The sequence below is a fragment of the Macaca nemestrina genome, chromosome 10 (genome assembly GCF_043159975.1).
Source record: "Macaca nemestrina isolate mMacNem1 chromosome 10, mMacNem.hap1, whole genome shotgun sequence".
NCBI classification, from domain to species: domain Eukaryota; kingdom Metazoa; phylum Chordata; class Mammalia; order Primates; family Cercopithecidae; genus Macaca; species Macaca nemestrina.
In genome coordinates, this window is record NC_092134.1 from 11954940 (window position 1) to 11982181 (window position 27242).

General features: G+C 48.0%; 1 protein-coding gene and 1 long non-coding RNA gene across 4 annotated transcripts in view; one reads left to right on the forward strand and one right to left on the reverse strand.

Moving 5' to 3' along the window:
• LOC105494582 (uncharacterized) overlaps positions 1 to 16660 on the forward strand; it is a 62235-nt gene extending 45575 nt beyond the window's left edge. The window contains exons 3-4 of the long non-coding RNA XR_011608735.1: positions 12046 to 12166; positions 14848 to 16660. This is a non-coding gene — a long non-coding RNA (uncharacterized lncRNA). The remainder of the gene's footprint in view (positions 1 to 12045; positions 12167 to 14847) is intronic.
• The window catches only part of LOC105494577 (purinergic receptor P2X 7), a 58540-nt gene that overhangs the window by 25503 nt on the left and 5795 nt on the right, over positions 1 to 27242 (reverse strand). For all 3 annotated transcript variants that reach the window (XM_011763124.3, XM_071070956.1, XM_024796879.2), the window contains exons 2-7: positions 11219 to 11387; positions 10039 to 10107; positions 5157 to 5229; positions 3636 to 3732; positions 802 to 882; positions 30 to 159 (exon numbers count right to left, since the gene is read on the reverse strand). In XM_011763124.3, the coding sequence (XP_011761426.1) occupies positions 30 to 159; positions 802 to 882; positions 3636 to 3732; positions 5157 to 5229; positions 10039 to 10107; positions 11219 to 11387 (619 nt within the window). The remainder of the gene's footprint in view (positions 1 to 29; positions 160 to 801; positions 883 to 3635; positions 3733 to 5156; positions 5230 to 10038; positions 10108 to 11218; positions 11388 to 27242) is intronic.

Genomic DNA, 27242 nt, shown 5'->3' on the forward strand with positions numbered 1-27242 from the left:
TACATCCCAGTGTACAAAGCACCACCAACCTGAATTGCCACATCTGAAAAATTATCGCCTGTTTCTCGGAAGATGTCTCCTAGTCGGAAAATGGGACACTGTGGATTCTGAGTCTTGTGGAAGGTACAAGTGATGTTTAAACCAGGCAAGATGTTTCTCCTGTGCATAATTAAAAGCAAACAAACAAACATCTCGAGTGAAAACAGATCTGTCTCTTTCCCAGGAGTGAGCCAGTGTGGTGGAGAGGTTCCATGAAAGCCCCAAACGATTCCTGCCTCTTGGGACCCCTGGGCAGTGGCCTCTCACATTGGACCAGGGTTGATCTGTGTCACCAATGGCATATGGCAGAAGTGTCGCTCCCAAAGACTGTGGCTTCCATCTTGGTTATACTCCTGGTTCCTTCTTGGTTAGACTCTTGGTTACATCTCGGTTATACTCTCGGTTGCTTGCTCTATCTCTCTTGGGTCACTTGCTCTGGGAGAAGCCAGCCACCGTATACCAAGGATACTCAAGTGGTCCTAGGGCGAGGAACTGAGCCCTCCCACCAGCAACTGTGTGAGAGCTTGGAAAAGGGTTCTCCAGCTCCAGTCAAGCCTAGAAATGACTGTAGCCCTGGTTGACAGCTTGGCTACAACCTGACAGACCTTGAGCGAGAACCACACAGCAAAGTCATTCCCAGATTCCTAACCCACAGAAACCATGGGAGACAATAGGCATTTCTTGTTTCAGGCTTCTGAGGTTTGGGATAATTTATTACGCAGCAGTAGATAACTAAGACAGCGAGGCAGCCTGGGCACTTACGTGGTGTAGTTGTGGCCGGGGAAGTCGATATTGTTTTTGATGAGCACGGTGAAGTTTTCCGCACTGTTCAAGAGAGCAGGCCTGGGAGAGAGACATGCAAAATGGCCATTAGTGACGGTGGGGACCGAGGGAGCCTATGGGCCAGTGGGACCAGAGGTTTCTGGTTTCTTGGTTGGTCTTTGGGATGCGTGAAAAGAAATGGATACAGCGAACCTAGTGGGCAAAGCATTCTGAAACTCTCCACAAAGCCCCTCCAGCTCCTCCAAGAAGAAGTTCTCCCTTCTTGAGATCTGATATGGTTTTTCTCTGTGTCCCCACCCAAATCTTATCTCGAATTGAAATCCCCATGTGCCGGAGGAGGGGCCTGGTGGGAGGTGACTGAATCATGGGGCCGGACTTCCCCCTTGCTGTTCTCCTGATAGTGAGTGGGCTCTCCCGAGATCTGATCTGAAGTGCGCGGCACATCCCCCGCAGCCCCCCTCCTGCTCCATCATGGTAGGATGTGTTTGCTTCCCTTTCGCCTTCTGCCATGATTGTGTCTCCTGAGGCTTCCTGTTAAGCCTGTGGAACTGTGAGTCAATTAAACCTCTTTTTTTCATAAAGTATTCGGTCTCTTACCGAAAAAAAAAGGTAGGTCTTTTTTTTTTTTTTTTTTTTTTTTGAGATGGAGTCTCACTCTGTCACCCAGGCTGGAGTGCAGTGGCACATCTTGGGTCACTGCAACCTCCACCTCCTGGGTTCAAGTGATTCTCCTGCCTCAGCCTCCCGAGTAGCCGGGATTACAGGTGTGTGCCACCACACCTGGCTAATTTCTGTATTTTTTAGTAGAGACAGGGTTTCACCATGTTGGCCAGGCTAGTATCGAACTCCTGACCTCAAGTGATCCGCCTGCCTTAACCTCCCAAAGTGCTGGGATTACAGGTGTGAGCCACCGCACCTGGCTAGGTAGTTCTTTGTGTGAGAATGGACTAATACAAGACCCAATGGCATTTACTGTGGCACCTGTCACACTGACATAATTACACATTCAGGTATGTACAGTGGTTGGGACTTGCTCCATATCTGGGACTTGTATTTTACCTAAACCTTAGCAAAGTCTCTTATGCATAGTCACGTATGAGATAAATATCTAACATCTGCTACATGGTGATGGATGTGTTGAATGAATGATTAAATGAACCATCTTAGCTAATTCATATAATATATGAGAAACTGAAGTTCAGGGAGTTGCTTGCCCAGGTCACATCAAAATCCAGCCCAGCGGCAGGCACACTGGAGATGCAGTTTATTTAATGAGTGAGTTGATGGCGGAGCTGGAACTGAAACCACAGTCAGTCAAGGGCCACTTGTCTTGAACCAAGGACTACCTGAGTGGAGGCTGCTGTATCTCCCAGAACTGGGTGATTCCTTCTGTGACAAAGAAATGCCCCTGACCTAGAAATGAACCTGAGTGGAGCTACTGGCGATTGAGAACCATAAGGGGTGATGCTGCTGAGCGCACCCCCTGTCCCGGCATTGGGAAACCTTCGCCTGAGCCTTCTATGAGCCAGCTTGGGGCAGTTTTCTCTTTGCTCCGCGATGCTGCGGGAATGATCCTGAATCATGTTGGTCTAGAACTGCGCTGTCCAATATGGTAGCCACTAGACATGTGTGGCAATTAAAATTTAAATTAAATGAAAAACTCAGGCTGGGAGCAATGGCTCACACCTGTAATCCCAAAACTTTGGGAGGCCAAGGCAGGAGGAGGATCGCTTGAGCCCAGGAGTTCAAAACCAGCCTGGGCAACATAGCAAGACTCTATCTATCTATTATCTATCTATCTATCATCTATCATCTATCTATCTTTCAAAAATTCAGTAGTCACACTTCATGTACTCAATAGCCACATGTACCTAGCAGCTGCCCTATTGGACAGCACAGATATAGAACATTTCCATCACTGCATAAAGTTCTATTGGACAGTGCTATTCTAGAACCACCACACTTTCAGGGGCAGATTGTGTGTGTGTGTGTGTGTGTGTGTGTGTGTATGTGTAAGCCAGGTTTGGGGCTTACCTTACAATAGCTGTACAAGTATCATCTCATTTAGTCCTTACAACAGCCCTATGAGGTTGGTGAAATTATTATTTTGCTTTTACAGGTGAGGACACTGAAACTCAGAGAGGTTAAGCCACTTGCCCAAGGACACACAGCAAAAAGTGTTAGAGCTAGGAATTGAATCCAGGTCTTTCTTTCTGTGCTGAAATACATCAGCCCTTGTGGCTTCTGAGATTTAACATCATGATTTTGTGTATTGAAGCGAAGCATCAATACAAGGGACCACCAAATCTGTATGTCATTGTGAGCATTTAATTTGAGAAAACTTCCTTTACCTCCCCTCTTTTACCCTCCCTCTTCTCCTTTTTCCTCTCCTTCCTCTTCTCTTTCCTTGCTTCATCCTTCCCTTCCATCTCACTCCTTCCTTCCTATCCTTAATCACTCAGTATGGACACTGACAAGTCAGAAGGGACCCTGCTGTGGCACTAGAGGAGGGGGTCTGGGGGTACCCTGGAAGATCTGGGGGAGGGAAGGGGGCCAGGGACACCCAAGGATGCTCAGGGTAGTAGCTATTTACCAGTTGGTACAGAATTGTTACAATAGTTTACCAACCACCAGGGCCCTCCCAGAGACACTAGTTTGTGCCAAGCAGTGCATCCAGAGCGCAGGGGTCCCCAAGCCAGGAGGACCCAGGACTTTGCAGGGCTGTGCTGAGAGGGGAAGGCCCAAGCAGCCTCGGCAAGGCCTCATCTGGTCGCTGCTGAGGGCCACTGTGTCTGTCTCCCCATGCGACTCACCGGGGGGCCTCTCCCACTGCCTCGATGGGGCACCAGGCAGAGACTTCACAGGTCTTCCGGTTCCCTTCATACACTACACACCTTCCGGTCTGAATTCCTATAGGGGCCAAAGCATCATAGAACCACAGATGTGAAAGAACTGTGGAGAGAAAGTTCTCCAGGAGGGACATCATTAACTCAACCCAGGCAAAAGACTAGGCTTTGACCAGGCTTTCCAACCCACGCAGCTTCAGCTTCCATCAAGCCCATCCTAACCACAATGAACACAAGGCAAGGCAAACGAGCGAAACATAATAGAGATCAGACAGAACACAGGAAGACTGTGGATTCTGCTGGCTCTTTTGTTTCTTTACAAGAAAAGGTGCCCATGAGGGGAGCGGAACAGGTGTATGCTCTCACTTAGTATAAATGGACTAGAACATGGCCTCTCCAAAGGGCACAAGTCCCTCAAGGGGTACACAGTCTGTCCAGGATGCGCCAAGCCATGAAATAAGCATGGCGCATCTTCCTGGAGTGTCAGGATGATTAACCAGCTTCCAAGGGAGAATTAATTAAATAGTGAGCAATGTTAAAATAATCTTTATACCAACTCAAATACACATATAGTATGGAGTAGAATGCAGTAATGGCCATGTGCCTTTTTGTGTGCATTTGCATCATAACCACAGAATTTTTTTTTTTTTTTGCAGTATTTTAAAAATTGCCCTGTGCTTTTTTTTTTTTTTTACGGAGTCTAGCTTTGTCACCCATGCTGGAGTGCAGTGGCATGATCTTGGCTCAGTGCAACCTCCGCCTTCCAGGTTCAAGTGATTCTCATGTCTCAGCCTCCCAAGTAGCTGGGATTATAAGCACGTGCCACCATGCCTGGCTAATTTTTGTATTTTTAGTAGAGATGGGGTTTCACCATGTTTTCCAGGCTAGTCTCGAATCCCTGACCTCAAGCATCCATCTGCCTCACCCTCCCAAAGTGCTGGGATTACAGGCACGAGCCTCTGCACCCGGTGCCCTGTGCCTTTCTAAGTTAAAACATGAGATAAAGAAATTCTGCAGGTATCACAATAGCACTGTTCTTAGATATAAGTAAAATCAAAAGTAAAATAAAACAGTACAAAAAATTTTTGAAAAGTAAAAATTAAAATAAAATAAAAAATTTGCAGGTTAATATGGGTATTACTGCCAGGTTCCCTGGGGGTATAAGTTCATGGTCCTTAACCTTTGATTCAGGGGGAAGTTTAGAATATTCAGATGATACTATAGGCCATGTGATTTTTCTACTGATTAGAACCTGAACCTGCTAGATTTTTAGGAGCTTCTCTCACTGGAAAACTGGAGTCATGTTTACAGTCAGCAGCTGGTCTGCTGGGGACAGAGCCGAAGCATGGGCAGACTCGCCTATGGCTTGGTGATGGTGGAAGAGGACAGCTGAGAGCAGAGGCTGAAGACCTGAACTGGGCATCACAAATGTCACCAAGATGCCTGACCATCCAACCCTAGGGTCTCGGGAAAAGAAACAGAAGGTACCTTTGCTCTGTGGGTCCATCCATCCCTTTTTACAACCCCGGTCAGAGGAACAGAGCGTCCTGCGGGTGGGATACTGCAGATAGAAGGATGAGAGAGTGGGGAGTAAGTGACGTGTGTTACTAAGACGCAGAGAAGAGATTCGATATCCACCAGGATGTGCACACGAATGCTTAGAGCAGCACTGCTCAGAATTGCCAAAAAGTGGAAACCACGCAAGTGTCCACTGACAGATGAATGGACAAATAAAATGTGGTACATTCATACACAGAATCTTATTTAGCCATAAGAAGGATGAAGCGTTGACGCAGTGTACAACATGGATGGACCTTGAGAACATGATGCTGAGTGAAAGAAGCCAGACACAAAAGGCCACACCATGTACGATTCTATTTATAGGAAATGTCCAGAATAGGCATCTATAGAGACAGAAAGCAGATTGGTGGTGGCCAGGGACCAGGGGAAGGGGAGAATGGGGAGTGACTGCTAATGGGTTTGGGGTTCCTTTGTGGGTGATGAAAATGTTCTGGAGGCTGGGCGCCATGGCTCATCACGCCTGTAATGCCAGCACTTAGGAGGTCAATCACCTGAGGTCAGGAGTCTGAGACCAGCCTGCCCAATGTGGTGAAACCCCATCTCTACTAAAAATACAAAAATTATCAGGCATGGTGGTGTGTGCCTGTAATCCCAGCTACTAGGGAGGCTGAGGCAGGAGAATCGCTTGAACCCAGGAGGCGGAGGTTGCAGTGAGCTGAGATGGTGTCACCGCACTCCAGCCTGGGTGACAAGAGCAAAACTCCATAAGGAAGGAAGGAAAGAAGGAAGGAAGGAAGGAAGGAAGGAAGGAAGGAGGGAGGGAGGGAGGGAGGAGGGAAGGGAGGAAGGAAGGAAGGAAGGAAAAAAAAGAAAAGAAAAGAAAAGAAAAGAAAGGAAAATGTTCTGGAATTAGATGGTGGTGATGGTTGCACAACTCTGTGAATATACTAAAAACCACTGAATTGTACGCTTTAAAATAGTGGGGTTTATGGTATGTGAATTATATCCCAATAAAAATGAATAAAAATGGGTAAAGCAGAGGTCTGGGCAGCTAGGAATCACTTTCAGGGGTGCTGGCTGGGGTGGAGGACAGGTGGTTTGGTCCAAGTGGCCCTGTGGCTGAAAGGACTAAGCAGGGCAAACAGGTGCAGAGACTCAGCAGGACACATGGAACTGAGAGACATTGGCCAGGACACTCGCCTGGCCTAAGAAAATGAGACCAGCTGGGTCTCAGGGCTGAAGGACAGAACGTGGAAGAGAGAAATGAGCTGCCCTGGTTTATGCATATTTCTCTTCCTGTTTTCTAGGGAGCAGGCTTCATGGCCAGTCTTGAGGAAGCCAGAATATGACATAGGTGTGAAAATAGCCTCTGCTCCTTGTCATCTGTGCAATTTGTGGCTTCTACAGTGATTCAGGCCAAGGACCTAGGTCTTGGACCCAGGTATACCTGGTTCAGCAGTAGCTGCACAATTTTCTAGCTGAGAGACCTCAGCCAACTCACTCACTTCTCTGAGCCTCAGTTTCCTCATCTGTAAAAGCAGGGTGAACAGATTTGCCTTTTTTTTTTTTTTTGAGACAGTCTTGCTCTGTTGACCAGGTTAGAGTGCAGTGGTGTGATCTTGGCTCACTGTAACCTCCACCTCCTGGGTTCAAGCAATTCTCCTGCCTCAGCCTCCCAAGTAGCTGGGATTACAGGCACACACCACCATGTCTGGCTAATTTTTGTATTTTTAGTAGAGATGATGTTTTACCATCTTGGCCAGGCTGGTCTTGAACTCCTGACCTCGTGATCCGCCTGCCTCGGCCTCCCAAAGTGCTGGGATTACAGGCATGAGCCACCGTGCCCAGCCAACAGATTTGTCTTGCATGGTTGTTGTGAAGATTAAATGAGTTATGAAAAGAAAGAGTTTAGCACATAGTACATGCTCAACGTATGTTTCTTGTAGTTTTCAAATTCTCTCATGATCTCTTTATTTCCCAGGCTGCCTTAGTCACATGGCATGCCGTTGGTCTCCTCTCCTTGTGACTCCCCAGATTAGACTATGAACCCTTTGAATACAGAGCAAAGGTCATATCTTTGTAGCCCAAGTGCCTGGCAAATAGTAGGTCTTGATAGTCATGGAAGGAATGAATGTGTGATCATTCACTGTGGCTCATGGAAAGTTACATTTTCATTATCAACTGGAGATGAATCTCAGGAAAGAAGAGAAATCAATTTTATTTTGCTCTCCAAAAGGAATTCTAAAATTAAAAAAAAAAAACAACAGCATTAGTTTTGTTGTAATCTTCTCTTTTGTGATTGTTGCATGGATTAAATATGGCCACAAATTCTTGGTCACTTTCCCCATTGAGAGGTGGAGTGTTTCCTCTACTTTCTGAAGCTGAACCTGTGCTGTGACTGCAAAACCAATAGAAGCAGCAGAAGGAATGCTGTTGCCAGTTCCAGGCCTAAGCCTTAAGAAGGCCAGGAAGCTTCTATTTTTTTGTTTTGTTTTGTTTTGTTTTGTTTTGAGGAACCTGAGCCACTATTGGAAAGTTTGACTACCCTGCTGGAGAGACAATGCAGAGAGACCTTGAAGAGAGGGAAACTCTTAGGGGTTCCCAGAGAGGAAGAGATGTCTAGCTATCCCTGGGTGCCAATTGAAGCTCCAAGGGATGCCAACCCCAGCTGCCATCCGACTGCAGCTCCTTGAGAGATCCCTAGTGACACCAGTAGAAGAACCACCCAGCTGAACTCAGTCAACCACTGAACTGTGAAAGTTAATAAAATGCTTGTGTTAAGCCCACCATGATCAGGGTAGTTTGTTTTGAAGCCACAGGTAACTGGAGCAAATATCTATTCAGGTTGGTGTGTAACTGGAACTTGGTCATATTTACCGAGACAACCAGAGATAGAAGGGTGTTGATGGGCAGAGAGGAGGTGAATGTCCAATTAGACCAGCCCAAACCAGCCTGGAGTGCAAGTTAAAATCCCAAAGAGTCACATGTGCTCTCTGGGCTGGCAGTGCCTCCACGGAGCCTGTTGGGTTCCAGCCACTCTGAGTGACATTCCATCTGAGGAGTAACATGTCATTTGAATCATAACAGCTGACATTCACTAAGTGCTTATAAGGTACCATGCCTTGATTTAAGCATGTCACAGGTATTCACTCATTTGTTTCAATGATCTGAACAGCTAGGTTTTGTTCTCAGCCCCATTTTATAGATGCACACAACTTGGCACAGAGAGGTGAAGAGTCACCTGCCTGAGGTCACAGAGCTAAGAATTTTAAGTTTTGAACCTTTAGCAGTCTAGCTTCTGAGCCCAGGCTGTTAATCTCTGGGCTATCCTAACTCTCTTTCTTCCAAGTCTCAATAACTCCAAAAGTGTCTTTATGTATACACGGGGGTGGAGTATGGTGTAGAGATGACCAAAGGATGGGACAAAAGAGAACCAGGGCCCCCAAACTGGATTGGAGACAGAACACTGCTGGGAAGGGAGACAGAAGGGAGGGCTTGGCTGGCCTGGCTGTCAGAGATTTCACCTGAATGGCAGGGAGAGTTAAGGGGCGATGAGGACAAAACAAACAAAGAAAGCTCTCCTTTTAGGGGGAGTGTTATCAAGATAGACACCAAGGGAATGTTATGCTGGTTCTGAGTTTGGGTACAAATGATGGCAAAGACTGTACTCTAAGAGAGCACTTTTGCCCAGAGTTCCTGGACACTCAGGAAGCTAGACCTTGTTGCCAGAGTGGGCCCGTGAGCAAAACCCCACCGGCAGGGCTGGGCCTACTCACCAGTGGAGGATCTGGCTGGGTACCACCAGCGTTGCTGCAATTGTCAGTGCTGGGAATGGTCCTTGGTACAGCACAGTTACGTTACCTGAGAGGGGAGGCTGGGAGGTTGGGAGTTACCGGTAATGCCTAGCAGTAACACGCTGGTATAGATAAACTTAGCTGGTTTTCATCTTGAAGAGCAGAGAGCAGGATGGTGAGGTACAGAATAGGACAAATACAGTTTTTGTTTTGTTTTGTTTTTAGAGACAAGGTCTCACTATGTTGCCCAGGCTGGTCTTGAACTCCTGGGCTCCAGTGATCCTCCTGCCTTGGGCTCCCAAAGTGCTGGGATTATAGGTGTGAGCCACCGTGCCTGGCCCAGAATAAAACAAATATGATTTGATAGGGAAGAAGCTCTTCCAGAAAGAGGCAGCATTGTGGAGAGGGCAGAGCCAAGTTGGGAAAGATTGTCTGGGTTGGTGGCAGGGAACTATGGGGGCCCATGCACCTGATGGAGAGGCTGAGACTCTAAGAAGTGGGTGAATGAGCAAGAGAGCTGTGTGCCAGGGTTTTCCAAAACTGGCCCTGCAGACAGTTCACTGTGAACCATAGTAAGAGAAGCTGTGAGTGAGGACACTCAGGTCCTAACCCTGGCTGTGCCTGCAGCAAGCTGTGTGACCCTGGGGAAGTCACAACCTCTCTGAATCTGTGTTCTGGTTTGTAAAATGCCATTTTCTCCTAAAGTCATTGTGAGCCTCAAATCAAATGTGAAATGTTGTGCAAATGCCAAGAATCACAATTGTCATAAGCTGCGAAGAGAGCCAGAGATAGAAAGAGCAGGGTTGACGTCTGCACGGGTCCCTAGTGCTAGAACCGGAGACTGAGGCAGACAGACAAAGATCCGGTGGCCATGGAGAGACACTGCCATGTGTTCTCTCCCTTCCTCCACTCAGCCCAGCCCTACCCCAGAAAAGAGGCAGGTAAATATTTGTGGGCTGAAATACACCCCAGGGTCCTAATTTCTGCTTCTTCTGACGTGCATCTCCCCCAGGAACTCTTACGACCTGACCCACCACTCCAGGTCCCCTCCTTACCTCGGGACATAACCGCTGCTCTTGGCCTTCTGTTTTGAGAAAGTTTGTCATCACGAAGAAAGAGTTCCCCTGTGGAGAAAGAGAGGCTAAAGAAATGCAAAGCCTTTGAAAAGAGAACTACTTAATTATAATAATCCAGCTTGCTGGGCGAACCTCTCCACTTTTCTAAGCTTCTAGAAATCAGGGTCTGTGGGCAACTTGGAATATGCCGAGTGCTTAATATCAAAGCTGGACGGGCAGCCCTGCTGAGCTGAGGGAGGGTGAAGGAGTATTTGCATGAGTTGAGGAGTCATTTACCACTGCAGTCTCAAAAGCAGCCTTTTCGTGTTTTTTTTTTTAACACAGTAAAATCTCATTAAATTGAAACTCAAGAGACCTGAGGAGGCGAGGGTAGGGGAGCAGGCTTCACTGGAACACTGTTCAGATTTTCCCGGACTTTAATGAAAGGCACTAGGGCATCCCACCACCCGAGCAATCACAGGATTTTAATGACCGGCTGTTAGAAACAAATAGAGAGCAACGTGGGCTTTATAGGGTTTTGCAAAGCATTTTAGCTCCCCAGGCCACAAACTTGCCCCTTCGTCCCTCCTGCCCCCTTCTCTGTTTTTTGGCCTCCTCAACCCTACTTTAATTTCTCCTTTTTGGCAATTCTGCTTTCATTTTCCCTGCTTGCAAATTTAGAAGTCACACGCCTTCTCTCAGTGACCGATGCCTTTCTTCTTTTTGTCATTTACATCCTTTCTTGGTGGAAAAATGTACCCAAGAATGGTCTCCTGGAGTCGTTTTTGTTGATAAAATGCCACACAATCTAGAAGGGCTGGTACTCTTCGGTAGAAAGTTCTCTGTCCTTCTAAATCTAGGCAGACCTTGCTGGCTTGGTGGCTGTGCCTCTAAAAAGCTGCATATAAATCAAGTGTGAGTGAATCAAATCCTGTTTTCAATGTACCAGGACATGCGGCTATTTTGAGAAACCCTGTAGGACTTGATAAAGCAAAGGATCATCTCCTGGATCTCACCCAGGTTTGCAATTTTTAGGTTTTCTCAGTTGAGATGTTCACAGAGCTTTTAAAATAGGGCCAACGTTTTTTCTGGAGTGAGGCTCTAGATCCTAGGGGGAGGGAGCAAGGCCCTGGCGATGGTGACCAGCGACGAGCCTGGGAGAATGCTACAAGGTGCTTACCTGCAAAGGGAAGGTGTAGTCTGCAGTGTCAAAGACACTGTGCACCAACTTCTTCACTCCATTCTCCACGATCTCCTCTTTCACCTCTGCTATCCCCTTCACCTTAGTGTGCACAGAACTGATGACAGGCTCTTTCCGCTGGTACAACTTGTCACTCACCAGAGCAAAGCTAAATGGCAGACATGGGAAAGCATCAATGGGAGGCATAGCACAGCGGGTTGGGATGCAGGTGCTGGAGGATGCAGGCACTTCCGTTCCAATCCTGGCTCTGCTGCATGACTTGCTTCCATGTGACTTGTTTTCCCTCTCTGGACAATGGACAATACCTGCCTCATGGATTGCGAGGATGAAATGAGAGATGTCTGCAAACTCCTTTGCCCAGTATCTGGCACCTAGTGAGGACTTGCCACAGGAAAGCTACTGCCCCCAATCCTACTCTTTAATGTTCTCTAACATGGACCCTCACAGATAGGACAGCTTCTCAAGTCAGAAAGTCCCGCCCCGGTAGGTTCGCCAGCTTTGTCTGGAGGTTCAGTAACACATCAGCACCTTCCAGTCTAAGACAGTGTCTGGTGCATTTTCAGAAACACCTACCTGCTTTATCAATAACATTAAAAATGGCAACTACTCTCTCTCTCTCTTTTTTTTTTTTTTTTGAGACAGAGTTTTGCTCTTGTTGCCCAGACTGGAGTGTGATGGTAGGATCTCGGCTCACTGCAACTTCCACCTCCCAGGTTCAAGTAATTCTCCTGCCTCAGCCTCCCAAATAGCTGGGATTACAGGCGTGAGACACTGCGCCCAGCCTCTCTTTTTTTTTTTTATTCCAGAGAAAGGGCCTTGCTCTGTCACCCAGGCTGGCGTGCAGTGGCGTGGAGCTCACTGCAGCCTCCAACTCCCGAGCTCAAGTTGATCCTCCCACCTCAGCCTCCTGAGTAGCTGGAACTACAGGTATGTACCACCACATTCAGCTAGTTTTTATTATTTTTTATAGAGAGGGGCGGTGGTGGGGGTGGTCTCTTTATGTTGCCCAGGCTGGTCTCGAACTCTTGGCCTCAAGTAATTCTCCTGCCTCAGCCTCCCAACACGTTGTGGTTACAGGTGTGGGCCACTGCACCAGGCTGCAGGAGCTGCTCTTTCTTGAGCACTTCATAAGTGCCAAGCGCTCTACATGCACCATCTCCTTTAACCCTCACAACAGTAGGAGATAGTTACCGGGATTACCGGCATTCGCCACCGCACCCAGCCTAAAGGGTTTGTGTTATTGTTTTTTTGAGATGGAGTCTTGCTCTGTAGCCCAGGCTGGAGTGCAGTGGCACCATCTCAGCTCACTGCAACCTCTGCCTCCCAGGCTGAAGTGATTCTCCTGCCTTAGCCTCCTGAGTAGCTGGGATTACAGGCGCACACCACCACACTTGGCTAATTTTTGTATTTTTAGTAGAGACAAGGTTTTGCCATGTTGGTCAGGCTGGTCTTGAATGCCCAACCTCAAGTAATCCACCCACCACAGCCTCCCAAAGTGCTGGGATTACAGGTGTGAACCACCACGTCTGGCTAATTTTTCTATTTTTAGTAGAGACAAGGTTTCACCATGTTGGTCAGGCTGGTCTTGAATGTCTAACCTCAAGTGATACACCCACCTTGGCCTCCCAAAGTGCTGGGATTACAGGCATGAGCCACCGCACCCAGCCCTAAAGGGTTCGTTTTAAATGTTTTGTTTACTCATTCAGACTTTACTTATTTAGTCCCTTCTCTCTGCCCAGCTGCTGAGTGATATTAGCAAGTCTAAGATAAGCTGACCTTGGGAAGCTGAGACAGAGTAGGCCAAGACTCAGTCCCAGCTGTTCTCCACCTTGGCTGTGTAACCACCCAGGGAGCTTTCAAAATTGCAGGTCCCCAGTCCCATCCCTGGAGACTATGATTCCATGGGTTAGGGGAGTTATCCAGATACCCACATATTTTTTAAAAGTTCCCAAGTGATTCTAATGCATAGCCAGGGCTGAGAACCACTAGTAGGCTCCTGAAAAGACAGCTCAGGTTTGACAATAGCAAGTACATTTGAAGAAGAGCATTCCCCATGACCCAGCAATACAACTCTTATGTATGTGCCCTAGGGAAACTCTTGTACAGTGCCGGAGGAGCTAGGGGCCAGAATGTTTCTGCAGCATTGCTTGTAAGAGGGAAAGCAGGAAATAACCTAAATGTACTCAAACAACGAATGGATAAATAAATTGTTGGATTTATACAATGAGATGCTTTGGGCCAGGCACAGTGGCTCACGCCTGTAATCCCAGAACTTTGGGAGGCCGAGGTGGGTGGATCACCTGAGGTCAGGAGTTCGAGGCCATCCTGGCCAATATGGTGAAAACTCGTCTCTACTAAAAATAAAAATTAGCTGGGTACGGTGGCGTGAGCCTGTAATCCCACCTACTCGGGAGGCTGAGGCAGGAGAATCGCTTGAACCTGGGAGATGGAGGTTCCAGTGAGCTGAGATCGTGCCACTGCACTCCAGCCTGGGCGACAAGAGCGAAGCTCCGTCTCAAAAAACAAAACAAAACAAAACAAAAAACAAAGAACAAAAATTTGCTGGGTGTGGTGGCACAAATGTCAAATTCAGGATTTCTTTTAGGCCGGGCATGGTGGCTGATGCCTGTAATCCCAGCACTTTGGGAGGCTGAGGCAGGTGGATCATCTGAGACCCTGGGTTCGAAACCAACCTGGCCAACATGGCAAAACCCCATCTCTACTAAAAATACAAAAATTAGTCAGTTGTGGTGGCATGTGCCTGTAGTCCCAGCTACTCCGGAGGCTGAGGCAGGAACCCGGGAGATGGAGGTTGCAGTGAGCCGAGATGGCACCACTGCACTCCAGCCTGGGTGATAGAGTGAGACTCCATCTCAAAAAGAAAAAAAAAAAAAAGGATTTTGTTTAGAGATGGAGTCTTGCTATGTTACCTATGCTGGAACACAGTGGCCATTTCACAGGTGCAGTTAGCACACTACAGCCGCAAACTCCTGGGCTCAAGTGATCCTCCCAGTAGGATGTTTATAAAACAAAAGGAAAGAGAATGGGATGAAGGATGAGTTTGCAGGGAGCAAAACTGGATTAGTAATGCTTTATTTCTTAACTTGGATGGTGGTACGTGGGTGTTATATTATTCACAGTATATTTTGGTATTTCTATAACGTTTATTTATTACTTATTTGAGATGGAGTCTCACTCTGTTGCCCAGGCTGGAGTGCAATGGTGCAATCTCGGCTCACTGCAACCTCTGCTTCCCAGGTTCAAGCGATTCTCCTGCCTCAGCTTCCCAAGTAGCTGGGATCACAGGCACCCACCATCATGCCCAGTAATTTTTGTATTTTTAGTAGAGACAGGGTTTCCCCATGTTGGTCAGGGTGCTCTTGAACTCCTGACCTCAGGTGATCCACCCACCTTGGCCTCCCAAAGTGTTGGGATTACAGGTATGAGCCACTGCACACGGCCAACACTTGTTTAAAAAGAAGGATTTTCAAGAAAGATGTTGGGGTAAGAGATCCAGATTTGAGACCCAATCAGCACATATGAGATAGAGCTATTAAATAGAATTCCATAGACAAATATGATAACACTTGCTCAATAATACATTTCAGCCCAGCATCCCAACACACACATGGTGTGTGCAGCGCTCTCATACTGGATGTTGCAGTGTTCTCCTGGAACAACACTCGGTCATGTGACCCACCATTTGGGAAGCTCAATTCTGATCTCTCATGTTCATTCCAGAACAGGCAACATATGATCGATCATCCTTAATGGAATCAGGCCCTCTCCTAAACAGAAAACCTGTCTCTGTGTCATAATGAACATGTAAATTTTAAAAATTAAAATACTTCAGAGCTGCATCAAAGACAAAAAGGGAATGAAAGTGAATTTGCACACTTTACCTGTCGGGGGGATACCGTGATCATGAAAGTGAGTTTGTGGTGTCCTCCTTTTGGAAAGAAAGTGCTAATGACAATCCCAGAAATACTCTCCCAACCTTGCTTGGTGACTAAGGCAAGCCATGTCACCCCTCCCGGTGGTTGGTTTAATCTCTGAATGAAGAGAGAACTCCCAGCCTCCCCAATCCCCATGACCTTTTTGCTCTAAGAGGCTATAATGTTATTCATTCTGTAGCAGGCAAAGCCGCTGGTGCCTGGAGCTAACAGGAGTGTGAAGAACCTAGGGATTTCACTGGGCTGGGGAGGATGGGTAAGTTGTGGGGTGGGGGGTGGTGGTGTGCGCACATAGTCGCAGCTACTTGTTAGACCAAGGTAGGAGGATCCCTTGAGCCCGGGAGTTCAAGACAAACCTAGGCAACACAGTGAGACTTCAGTCTCTAAAAAAGAAGACGAAGAACAAAGCTGGAAAGATCCTGGGAAGTAGAAGAGAGCTAATGGGAGGGAAGCCAGGGCCATTGGCTGGCTCTGGTTTGGCTGTGTCCCCACCCAAATCTCATCTTGAATTGTAGCTCCCATAATTTCCATGTGTTGTGGGAGGGGCCTGGTGGGAGATCACTGAATCATGGGGCGGTTTCCCCCATACTGTTCTCATGGTAGTTAATAAATCTCATGGGATCCGATAGTTTTATAAGAGGTTTCTTCTTTTGCTTGGCTCTCATTCGCTTTTTGCCTGCCACCATGTAAGACATGCCTTTTGCCCTCTGCCATGATTGTGAGGCCCCCCCGGCCATGTGGAACTGTGGGCCCATTAAACCTCTTTTCTTTATAAATTACCCGGTCTTGGGTATGTCTTTATTGGCAGCATGAGAACAAACTAATACAGCCATCAAGGAGCATTCACAGGCATGTCTTGCTGAGGAGGAGCCATGGAGTGGCAGGGAAATAAGGATGGAGGGTGAGGTTGGGCCCATGGGACCCTCAGGCTGCTTGCTCTGGACCCACCAAATGGAGATGAAGGTGCCCATCATAAAGTCGTTCTTCAGAGCCTCAGTCCACATGCTCTGAACATGAGTGACTGTCACAGACTTACACTGGCATCGTAGGTGGGATGGGCCCCATGCCAGCACAGTTAGATTGTTCTTCAAGCTCTGCAGGGATGACCTGCCTTTCAGCAAAGTTCCTCTCCGCCTGACAGCCCCTGGGCTTCCAGAGCAAAGGTAACATCAGAGGGCTGAACCCCTAAAGTGTATCCCTTGTATCTCTTAGTTCACGCCTAACCCAGGCAAACAAACATCTTCATGGACCCCTAAAGAACGGTAGCACCAGGCACTGTGCCTGCAGTGCGGCACAGAGAAGCTTGGTGTGCAGCCTCTGCATCTCTTATCTAAAATCCCAAGAGGAGAATCTGATCAGGTCCATCGCTGGTCCACCTGACCATGGTGGGGGCTCAGCAAGGGGCGAGGACCCAAGAGATGCTCTGAGAAGAAAGTTGGGGGGAGCCAGCACCCCCAAGGCAAGTTAAATCCTGATTGTATTAGTTTCTGGTTGTTGCTCTAACAAATTACCACAAACTTAGTGGCTTTCAACAACACTAATTTATTCTTTTGCAGTTTTGGGGGTCAGATTCCTAAAGTCAGTCTAACAGGGTAAAAATCAAGGGTTAAAAAGAAAAAATGTAAGTTAAGATCACAGCTAGGTGCAGTGACTCACGCCTGTAACTCCAGCACTTTGGGAGGCTGAGGCAGGTGGATCATTTGAGATCAAGAGTTTGAGACCAGCCTGGGCAACATGGCGAAACCACTAAAAATGCAAAAATTAGCCAGGTGCGGTGGTGAGCGCCTATAATCCCAGCTACTTGGGAGGCTGAGGTGGGAGAATCGTTTGAACCTGGGAGGCGGAGGTTGCAGTGAGCCAAGATTATGCCATTGCACTCCAGCCTGGATGACAGAGCAAGACTCTGTCTCTAAATAAATAAATAAATAGAAAGATCCCAGTACAAGTCATTCCCATAGGCAATGGGAGTGTCTTCTAGATATCTCTTGATGTCCACACCTAGACACATGAGTAGATATACTGATGTTACAAACATGGCTGCAGGCTGTTTTGTAACTTGTTCTTTTTACTCAACAATACGTTATTAATTCTTTCTATGACAGTAAAGATCTATCTGTGATAAAGATAGATCTGTGATACACAGTCATTCTCAGTAGCTAAAGAGTATCCTAGTGTTGAGATTGAACATATGAAACGGCCCATTTTGACTGGGTGCGGTGGCTGACGCCTGTAATCCCAGAACTCTGGGAGGCCGAGAAAGGCAGATCACTTGAGGCCAGGAGTTCAAGACCAGCCTGGCCAACATGGTGGAAACCCCATCTCTACTAAAAATACAAAAATTAGCTGGGCATGGGGGTGCACACCTGTAATCCCAGCTACTTGGGAGGCTGAGGCAGGAGAATTGCTTGAACCCGGGAGGCAGAAGTTGCAGTGAGCCAAGATTGTGCCACTGCACTTCAGCCTGGTGACAGAGTGAGACTGTCTCAAAAACAAACAAACAAAACTGCCCATTTTGCGTTTTGTAGGCCATAGCTATAGAATATAGGCAGTTCCATACGGTTCAAGCTAAAAGGTACATTGTGATAATTTGCCAACCAGCCTTCAGGGATGGATAATTACTGGAACCTTTGTTCAATTTTCCCAATTATAAACATTTTTGGTAACCCTAATATAGTCCTTACCATATGCCAACCACTCTTCTAAGTCCATTTTGCTAACATATATTAACTCTTGCAATCCTTACTCTTCCCCCACCAAAAACGAAAGCAAAACCAAAAACAAACAAACAAAAAAACCCCAACTCTCTAAGGAAGGTACTAGTATTACCCCCACCTGATAGCTAAATAAACTGTGGAATGAATGAAGTGAGAAGCTTGTCCAAGGCCACGTAGTAAATAGCAGCACCAGCTCCAAACACAGCCACGTGGCTTCGCAGCCTCAGCTTTCTTAAATGCTACAGTAAATGGAATTCTTTTTCCAACATCCTTTTCAAATGTTCATTGCTGGTGTAAAAAAAACACCACACAATTAATTTTTGTGTGTTGATCTTGTTCCTTGCAACTTGACTGCAGTGGTTTCTTTGCTCTAACAGTTTTCTTGTGAATTCTTTGGAATTCTCCCTATATGGGATGGTGCCACCTGTAACTAAAGATAGTTTTACTTCATCCTTTCCCATTTGGATGCCTATTATTGCTTTTTCTTGCCTAATTGCTCTGGCTAGAACTTCCAGTACAATGTTTAACAGCAGTGGTAAACGTGGGCATCCTTGTCCTGTGCCTGATCTCAGGGACAGGCACTCATGCTGTGCTCCTAACCACGGTGTTTACTGTCTGTTCACCCCGCATTCATGTTGCCAGGAGTCCCTGCACAAGCTTCTTCTCACACCTGAGGCATTAAGTCCATAGGACAACTTCTGGGTCAAAGGGTGTGCACATTTTATATTTGAGTTCATTTTCCCAAATCACAAAAGCTTGAACCATTTCATGCTTCTATCAGCAAAGCAAGAGTGTGCACACTGCCTCTTCAGAGGGGCTTGGCCCAGCTCAGTGGCTCACGCCTGTAATTCCAGCACTTTGGGAAGCTGAGGCAGGCGGATCACTGGAGGTCAGGAGTTCAAGACCAGCCTGGCCAACATGGTGAAACCCCGTCTCTACTAAAAATACAAAAAATAACCAGGCATGGCGATGTGTGCCTGTAATCCCAGCATTCGGGAGGCTGAGGCAGGAGAATCGCTTGAAACCAGGAGGCAGAGGTTGCAGTGAGCCGAGATCGCGCCATGCCCTCCAGCCTGGGCGACAGAGTGAGACTCCATCTCAAAAAGAAAAAAAAAAAAAAAGAGGGGCTTGACAAATAAGAGGACTGTCATGTGAACTTGGCTGGGACAGTAGAGGGTCTGGTAGCCAGGCTGGGAGCACATGGCCCATAGGATGGGGGCTGTGAGTTTGAAGAAGAGGAGAGACACAGTAGCAGTGTGCAGCCATTTGAAGAGTAGAAGAGGGACGCAAGGCAGAACTCTAACCAAAGGCGAAAGTTACAGGGAGCTAGACTGTGGTTCAGTATAAGGAAGAAATGTCTAACAGGGCAGTCCCAGAGCAGAACAAACTTTCCTTGTGGTTGCTGCTGGTGATGGTGAGGAAGATGATGAAGATAATTTTCATTTACCCCATCAACTTCCCTTTCTCTCCTGTCCCATTTCCATCTGCATTTAAACATCATTTCTCCTCTTAAAAATGCCTCCCCTCCCCAGCTTAATCCCTCCTACCACCACTCCATGCCTCCTTTCTTTATAGCCAAGTCCCTTGAAAGAGTGAGTCACCAGGCCGGGTGCGTTGACTCACACCTGTAATCCCAGCACTTTGGGAGGCTGAGGCAGGTGGATCACGAGGTCAGGAGTTTGAGACCAGCCTGGCCAACATGGTGAAACCCCGTCTCTACTAAAAATACAAAAAATTAGCTGGTGTGGTGGCACATGTAATCCCAGTTACTTGGAGGGCTGAGGCAGGAGAATCGCTTGAACCCGGGAGGCGGAGGTTGCGGTGAGTGGAGGTCACACCATTGCACTCCAGCCTGGGCAACAGAGAAAGACTGCGTCTCAAATAACTTTAAAAAAAAAGAAAAGAAAAAGAAAGGGTGAGTCATCACATCCACTTCCGCATCTCAATTCACTCACTCCTCTACCCATTCCAGTCTGGCTCCCACCCCCATCCCTTCTCTAAAGCCTCTCTTGCCAAGTAAACAACAACGTCATTGTCACTAAATCCAATAGATACACGACGGACCTGATCGTGCTGGAATTCTCAGCAGCAGTTGACACTGACTGTGACCATGCCCCACTTCCCTCACCTCCTTCCCTTAGCTTGCAGGAATCCACTTGTGCCTGACTTTCATTGGATCTCTGTGGCTACCCTTCTTAGAATCTTTTGGGGATTTCTGTGCTCCCACCCCTTAAAGGTTAGCACTCCTCGGGGGCGTGTTCTAGGCCCTTTTGCTTTCTCATCTACGTCTCTTGCTGGTCGGTTGCAGCTTCTTCCAGGGTTCTGGTTGCCATCTATATGCTGGTGATATAGAAACCTACATCTCAGCTCCAGATTTATATATCCAACCACCCATTCAACATCTCCATTGTACATTCCATAGACACCTCAAACTCAATGCCTTCAGTTCTGACCTCATCTTCCACACCAAATTGGCTGTTTCTCCTGCATTTCCTACCCCAGCAAGCTATTCCAGCACCCATCAGTTGCCCAAGCCAGAAGCATGGCACATTCCTTGACTCCTCCTCTCCCTCTTGTCCACCCACCCGTTCAGTTGCCAAATCCTACTGTTTCACTTCCTAATATTGCTCAAATTCACCTACTTCTCTCTTCTGCCTCTATCACCTCCTCAGTCCAGGTCACCATCAGCTCTCAGATCTGGACATCCCAATAGTCACCTAAATGGCCTCCGTTCCTCCAGTCTCACCCTGTCCCCTCCACTCTCCACACTGCAATACTTTAGTGAGAGCATGACTCTGGAGTGAGGTTCAATTTCAGCTCTACCGTTTACTGGCTACACGACCTTGGGCAAGTGACTTAACCTTTCTGAGTCATTGTTTCTTCTTCTGTAATAAGAGGATATTAGGGCTGGGTGCAGTGGCTCACGCCTGTAATCCCAGAACTTTGGGAGGCCAAGGCGGGTGGCTCGTTGGAGGTCAGGAGTTCAAAACCAGCTTGGCCAACATGGTGAGATCCCATCTCTACTGAAAATACAAAAATTAGCCAGGTGTGTTGGTGCACATCTGTAATCCCAGCTACTCAGGAAGCTGAGGTAGGAGAATCGCTTGAATCCGGGAGGTGGAGGTTGAAGTGAGGTGTGATCATACCACTGCACTCCAGCCTGGGCGACAGAGCGAGACTCCGTCTCCCCCGCAAAACAAGAGGATATTAGTATTCTATTGGGCAGGGTTTCTAGTTCTAAACAACAGAATTCACTCTGCTGAGTTTAAGAAGAAAGATTGTCCAGAAAAGACAAATCTCCAGAGGCAGAGAGTAGATTCATGGTTACCTGGGTTGAGCAACCACGGTGGGGAGTGACTGTTAATGGATGTGAAGACTCTTACTGGGCTGATGAAACGTTCTGAAACTGGATTGTGATGATGGTTGCACAACTTGGTAAATTTACTAAAAGTCATTGAAATGCATATTTAAAACAGACGATTTTATGATATGTAACTTATACCTCAAAAAAGTTGTAAAAAGAGACTTTTTTTTTTTTTTTGAGATGGAGCCTCGCTCTGCCACCAGGCTGGAGTGCAATGGCGTGACCTCGGCTCACTGCAACCTCCGCCTCCTGAGTTCAAGCAATTCTCCTGCCTCAGCCTCCCGAGTAGCTGGGATTACAGGTGCCCCGACCATACCCAGCTAATTTTTGTATTTTTAGTAGAGACGGGGTTTCACCATGTTGGTCAGGCTGGTCTCGAACTCCTGACCTCAGGTGATCCACCCACCTCGGTCTCCCAGAGTTCTGGGATTACAGATGTGAGCCATCGTGCCTGACTGATACTATTTTTTTTTGAGATAGGGTCTCGCTCTGTCACCCAGGCTGGACTACAGTGGCACAAACACAGCTCACTTCAGCCTCACCCTCCCAGGATCAAGCAATCCCTCCACCTCAGCCTTCCCAGTAGCTGGGACTACAGGCATGCAGCACCATGCCTGGCTAATTTTTTTTTTTGAGACAGAGTTTCACCTGTCGCCCAGGCTGGAGTGCAGCAGAGTGATTTCAGCTCACTGCACCCTCCGCCTCCTAGGTTTAAGTGATTCTCCTGCCTCGGCCTGCCAAGTAGCTGGGATTACAGGCACCTGCCACCACGTCTGGGTAATTTTTTTTTTTTTTTTTAGTAGAGATAGACCTTCACCATGTTGGCCAGGCTGGTCTCGAATGAACTCCTGACCCCAAGTGATCTGCCCACCTGGGTGGGCCTCCCAAAGTGCTGGGATTACAGGTGTGAGCCACCATGCCCAGCCATCTTTTTTTTTCTTTTTGAGATGAAGTCTCGCTCTGTCCCCCAGGCTGGAGTGCAGTGGCATAATCTTGGCTCACTGCACTCTCTGCCTCCCAGGTTCTAGCGATTCTTTTGCCTCAGCCTCCTGAGTAGCTGGGACTACAGGCACATGCCCAGCTAACTTTTATATTTTTAGTAGAGATAGGGTTTCACCATGCTGGCCAGGCTGGTCTCAAACTTCCGACCTCAAGTGATCTGCCTGCCTCAGCCTCCCAAAGTGCTGAGATTACAGGCATGAGCCACTGCACCCGGCCAAAGTTAACGATTTTGAGATGGTGAGAGGACCTCGTGTCATCCAGGTACGCCCTAAATGCCATTACACACGTCCTTATAAGAGACAGGCAGAAGGAGATTTGACACATACAAAGAGGAGAAGGCCATATGAAAACAGGGCAGAGAGGTCTGAAGATGCTGGCCTTGGCTGGGCACAGCAGCTCCCGCCTGTAATCCCAGCACTTTGGGAGGCTGAGGCAGGAGGATCACGTGAGCCCTGGTGTTCAAGACCAGCCTGGGCAAGATGGCGAGCCTCCATGGTATGGTAGAGTTGACCTGACCCAATCACATGAGCCCCTTAAAACCAGAGAGTATTCTACTTGTCCCAGGAGAGAAGTCAGAGCTTTGAAGCATGAGAACAATGCATTGTGTCATAGTAGGCTTGCAGACAGAGGGGACCACGTGGCGGGAAATATGGGAGGACTTCAGAATCTGAGAGTGGCCCCAGGCTGACAGCCAGCGAGGAGCAGAGCCCAGTCCTGCAGCCTCAAGGCATTGAATTTTGCCAACAACAAAAATGGGGTTGGAAGTGAATTTTCCCCAGAGTCTCCAGACGGGAACTCAGCCCGCTGGCACCTTGGTTTAGGCTTGTGGGACTATGTTAGTTTCCACTGCTGTGTAACAAATAGAAACTAATCCAGCCTCAGACACCCCTTATTCCATAGGGCAGCTCACAGTGTGCAGTGGGAGTGGGGCCCTCTAAGGCAGGGTCCAAGGAAGGGGATCCCCTATTGTATGGGTCAAAGAGCAGTACTTCTCTCCATTCCTGAATTTGAAATCTGCACACGCCCAGCATCCTGTGTTATTATGTTTGGAAAGCTCAGGTCTCCTGTTGTGTCCCGGCTGCAAGGGAAGCTGGGACATTCAGCTGTAACATGGATTGGGGGGGTGGAACTCATAACACAGAGCATTCCCTAAACATGGTCAGGCTGTTCAGGTCATGATCACCCACTCCCACAACCAGTCTTCCAGGATTATGCAGGAGGATCAAATAGGCCAATACATTTCACATGCTAAGAACAGACCCAGCACATGCTAAGTCCTCAGCAGTACTCAGTAGGTGCTATATTTCAAGCAGAATGATCTTTCTAAAATGAAAATATGAGCATAGAACCCTTCCTGTTTTCTGTATGTTTGAATATTTTCTAATAAGATGCTGGGGACTAAGGGGACAGCTCTCCATGCTTTCTAGTGCCTGCGGGATGCAGCTTAAGGCGCTCCATGATCCGGCCCCTGCTGGCTTCCCCAGCCCGGCTTTCTCTGCCACTGCACCGGCCAGCTGTGGGCCTGTGAAAAAGCCAGACAAACTATTCCTTCCTCTTCCCAACACTGTGCTACCCACGCAGAGGGGCTGGGAGGCTCCAGTCCAGGGTAGGAGGCTGGGCTGGGGTGGCATCCCCAGAGGCCTGTGGGTGCAGGAGAGAAGCCTCCATCATTACCCCTCGAAACAAGAAAATCAGACACGGCGGCAGCTTTTTGTAAGGCTACAACCATTCATTTGAAAGAACCATGCTTATCTTTTGAGATGATGTGCTTCCAGCTATTTTGGTGTTTTGGTGTTAGACATGAAAAAAAGGATGCGGATAGATGGTAGTAGGCAGGTGTTTTAATTGCTTGTCTGATATCCTTTATTTATTTATTTATTTATTTGTTTATGTATTTATTTTTGAGATAGGGTCTTGCTCTGTTGCCCAGGTGGCAGTGCAGTGGTGCGATTTAGGCTCACTGCAACCTCTGCCTGCCGGGTTCAAGTAATTCTCCTGCCTCAGCCTCCCAAGTAGCTGGGATTACAGGCGTGTGCCACCATGCCTGGCTAATTTTTTTTTTTTGAGACGGAGTCTCACTCTGTCGCCCAGGCTGGAGTGCTGTGGCGTGATCTCGGCTCACTGCAAGCTCCGCCTCCCGGGTTCACGCCATTCTCCTTCCTCAGCCTCCCGAATATAGCTGGGACTATAGGCCCCTGCCACCACGACCGGCTAATTTTTTTGTATTTTTAGTAGAGATGGGGTTTCACCATGTTAGCCAGGATGGTCTCGATCTCCCGACCTCGTGATCCGCCCACCTCAGCCTCCCAAAGTGCCAGGATTACAAGTGTGAGCCACCGCGCCCGGCCATGCCTGGCTAATTTTTGTATTTTTAGTAGAGGCAGGATTTCGCCATGTTGGCCAGGCTGGTCTGGAACTTCTAACCTCAGATGATCCGCCTGCCTCAGCCTCTCAAAGTGTTGGGATTACAGGCTTGAGCCACCGCGCCTGGTCCTTTATTTATTATTAGTTTTTATTACATAAATATTTTAAGACAGGGTCTGTCTGTCACCGAGCCACAGCTCACGGCAGTCTCCACCTTTGCCTGGCCTCCTTCACAGCGCCATGTTAGTCCTCAAGCCTCTCCTTGGTCTTCTTCAAGTTGGTAAAAGGCATCATCGTACCTCAGGAACCCAGAGTCATCTTTCACCTCCTAGCAAATCTGTCGGTTCTGCCTCCGAAATACATCCCGGCTTTGTCCACCTGTCTCCAGCTCTGCCATCCCATTTTAGCCCAAGCCTCTGTCTCCTCACATCTGGTGACTCCAGGAATCTTCTCACTGGTCCCTCACCATCATTCTTGTCCCACCACACTCTATGCTCTGCATAGTGACCCATAAGGCTTCTGGAAACATGAGTCAGATGCTTTCACTTCTCTGCATAACACTTTTCAGTGGCTTCCCATGGCACTGAAAATCAAATTGCAACTCTTCAGCCAACCTGCCCTCAGCTCTGGCTGCTCCCTCCTCTCTCCCCAGGTTCAGGGACATGCCGTCCTTGCTGTTCCTCTTGTGTTTCCAGATCTTTGCATTTACTGTTCTCTTCATACTGTGTGTCACGTGGTTGGATTCTTCTCCTCCTACGGGGTCACTTCCCGAACTGGGTTATCTCTGACCCTCCCCCTCAAGCTCTAGCACATCACCCAGGTGTCAGGGTTTGGATGAGAATGTGGCAGACCTCCTGCTTCTACTTCTCTGAAGACGGTCAAGGGCAGGCCGGGCAAGGGTGGCTCACACCTGTAATCTCAGCATTTTGGGAAGTCAAGGCGGGAGGCTCACTTGAGGCCAGGAGTTCAAGACCAGCCTAGCCAACATGGCAGAACCCCATCTCACTAAAAATACAAAAATTATCTGGGTGTGGTGGTGCGTGCTTGTAGTCCCTATTAGGGAGGCTGAGGCAGGAGAATCGCTTGAACTCAGGAGGTGGGAGTTGCAATGAGCCAAGATTGTGCCACTGCACTCCAGTCTGGGTGACACAGGGAGACTCTTGTCTCAAAAAAAAAAAAAAAAAGATGGTCAGAGGAGCCATGCTTGGGATGGATTTGGATTTGCTGCTCCTGGCGCCTGGTGCCTCCCTGGCCTCTGTGCTGGGCTCGCTTCGACTCAGCTGGAGGAGGCCCAGACTCACAGCTTTGTGGCCACTCGCTGGGAAACAGGTGTTCGGCCAGGATCTCCATTTTAACAGCCACAAACTAGCCTAGCAGCACCATCTCCATGGCGACAGCCAGCCTGGGACCAAGAATGACAGCACAGGCTCACTGTTGGCGCCAGTGGAGGCTGACTGGGCAGTGGAGAAGCAGCAGCTCCAAGTGGAATTGTTTTCTGTGCCTCTCTCAATCTTCCTTAGTCTTCTGTGGCCATTGGAAAAGCTTCTGAGAGGACTGGTCTCCAGGGAAGAGGGAAATCCTCCAAAGAGAATGCAACCATCGTTTATTCCTTTGCTTGAAGTCTTCCCATGGCTTCTCAACCCACTCAGAATAAAATCGAAAGAATTCTCCAGCCGGGTGCGGTAGCTCATGCCTGTAATTTCAGCACTTTGAGAGGCCGAGGTGGGCAGATCACCTGAGGTCAGGAGTTCGAGATCAGCCTGGCCCACATGTTGAAACCCCATCTCTACTAAAAATACAAAATTAGCTGGGTGTAGTGGCATGCACCCATAGTCCCAGCTACTGGGGAGACTGAGGTGGGAAAATCATCTGAGCCCGGGAGGTCGAGGCTGCAGTGAGCCAAGATCATACCACTGCATTCCAGTCTCGGTAAACAGAGTGATAACCTGTCTCAAAAAATAAAAAATAAAAATAAAAAAGAATTCTCCAAGGTGGTGCCATCATAGGCGGCTTGGTTTAAGCAACAGCTTGGTGGTCAAAGAAACCAAATAGTAGTAAAGTACCAAGGTGAGCTGGCAGCCTCCGTAGGCCAAGCAGCACGTCCAAGATGAGGAGCAGGGCTCCTGGTGGGACGGAGGAAGGGGCCAACGTAAGAATAGGAGCTCAGCAATTGCCCAGATAGAGTCTCCACAGCCCAGCTGCAGGGCTGAGACAAGCCAGGACTACAGAAGTAGATTTCAGAAATCCCTAATTTCTGGTTTTTGGAAAGACCTTGTAATGGATCACTGATTTTTGTCTGCCTACCCTCCCCACTTCCTTTTCCCATTTTGTCTGGTAACAGAATCTTCCTTCCTAAGGAAAATCCACTGGATGTGGTTCAGGTAGGGCTCACACGGCTCCCTTGTCTTCTACCTACTTCCTGCCACGGGAGCCAGCATGTGACCCAGGCCGGCCAATCGGATGACACCTTGGCCATGGCCACAGTGATTGATTCAGGGATGGATCTGTAACTCACATCTGATCAATCAGAGTCTTTCCTGGGACTTCCCTAGCACAGCTATCAAGAAAGACTTGTTTACTCCTCTAAGGTTGTTAAAAGAAGAGAA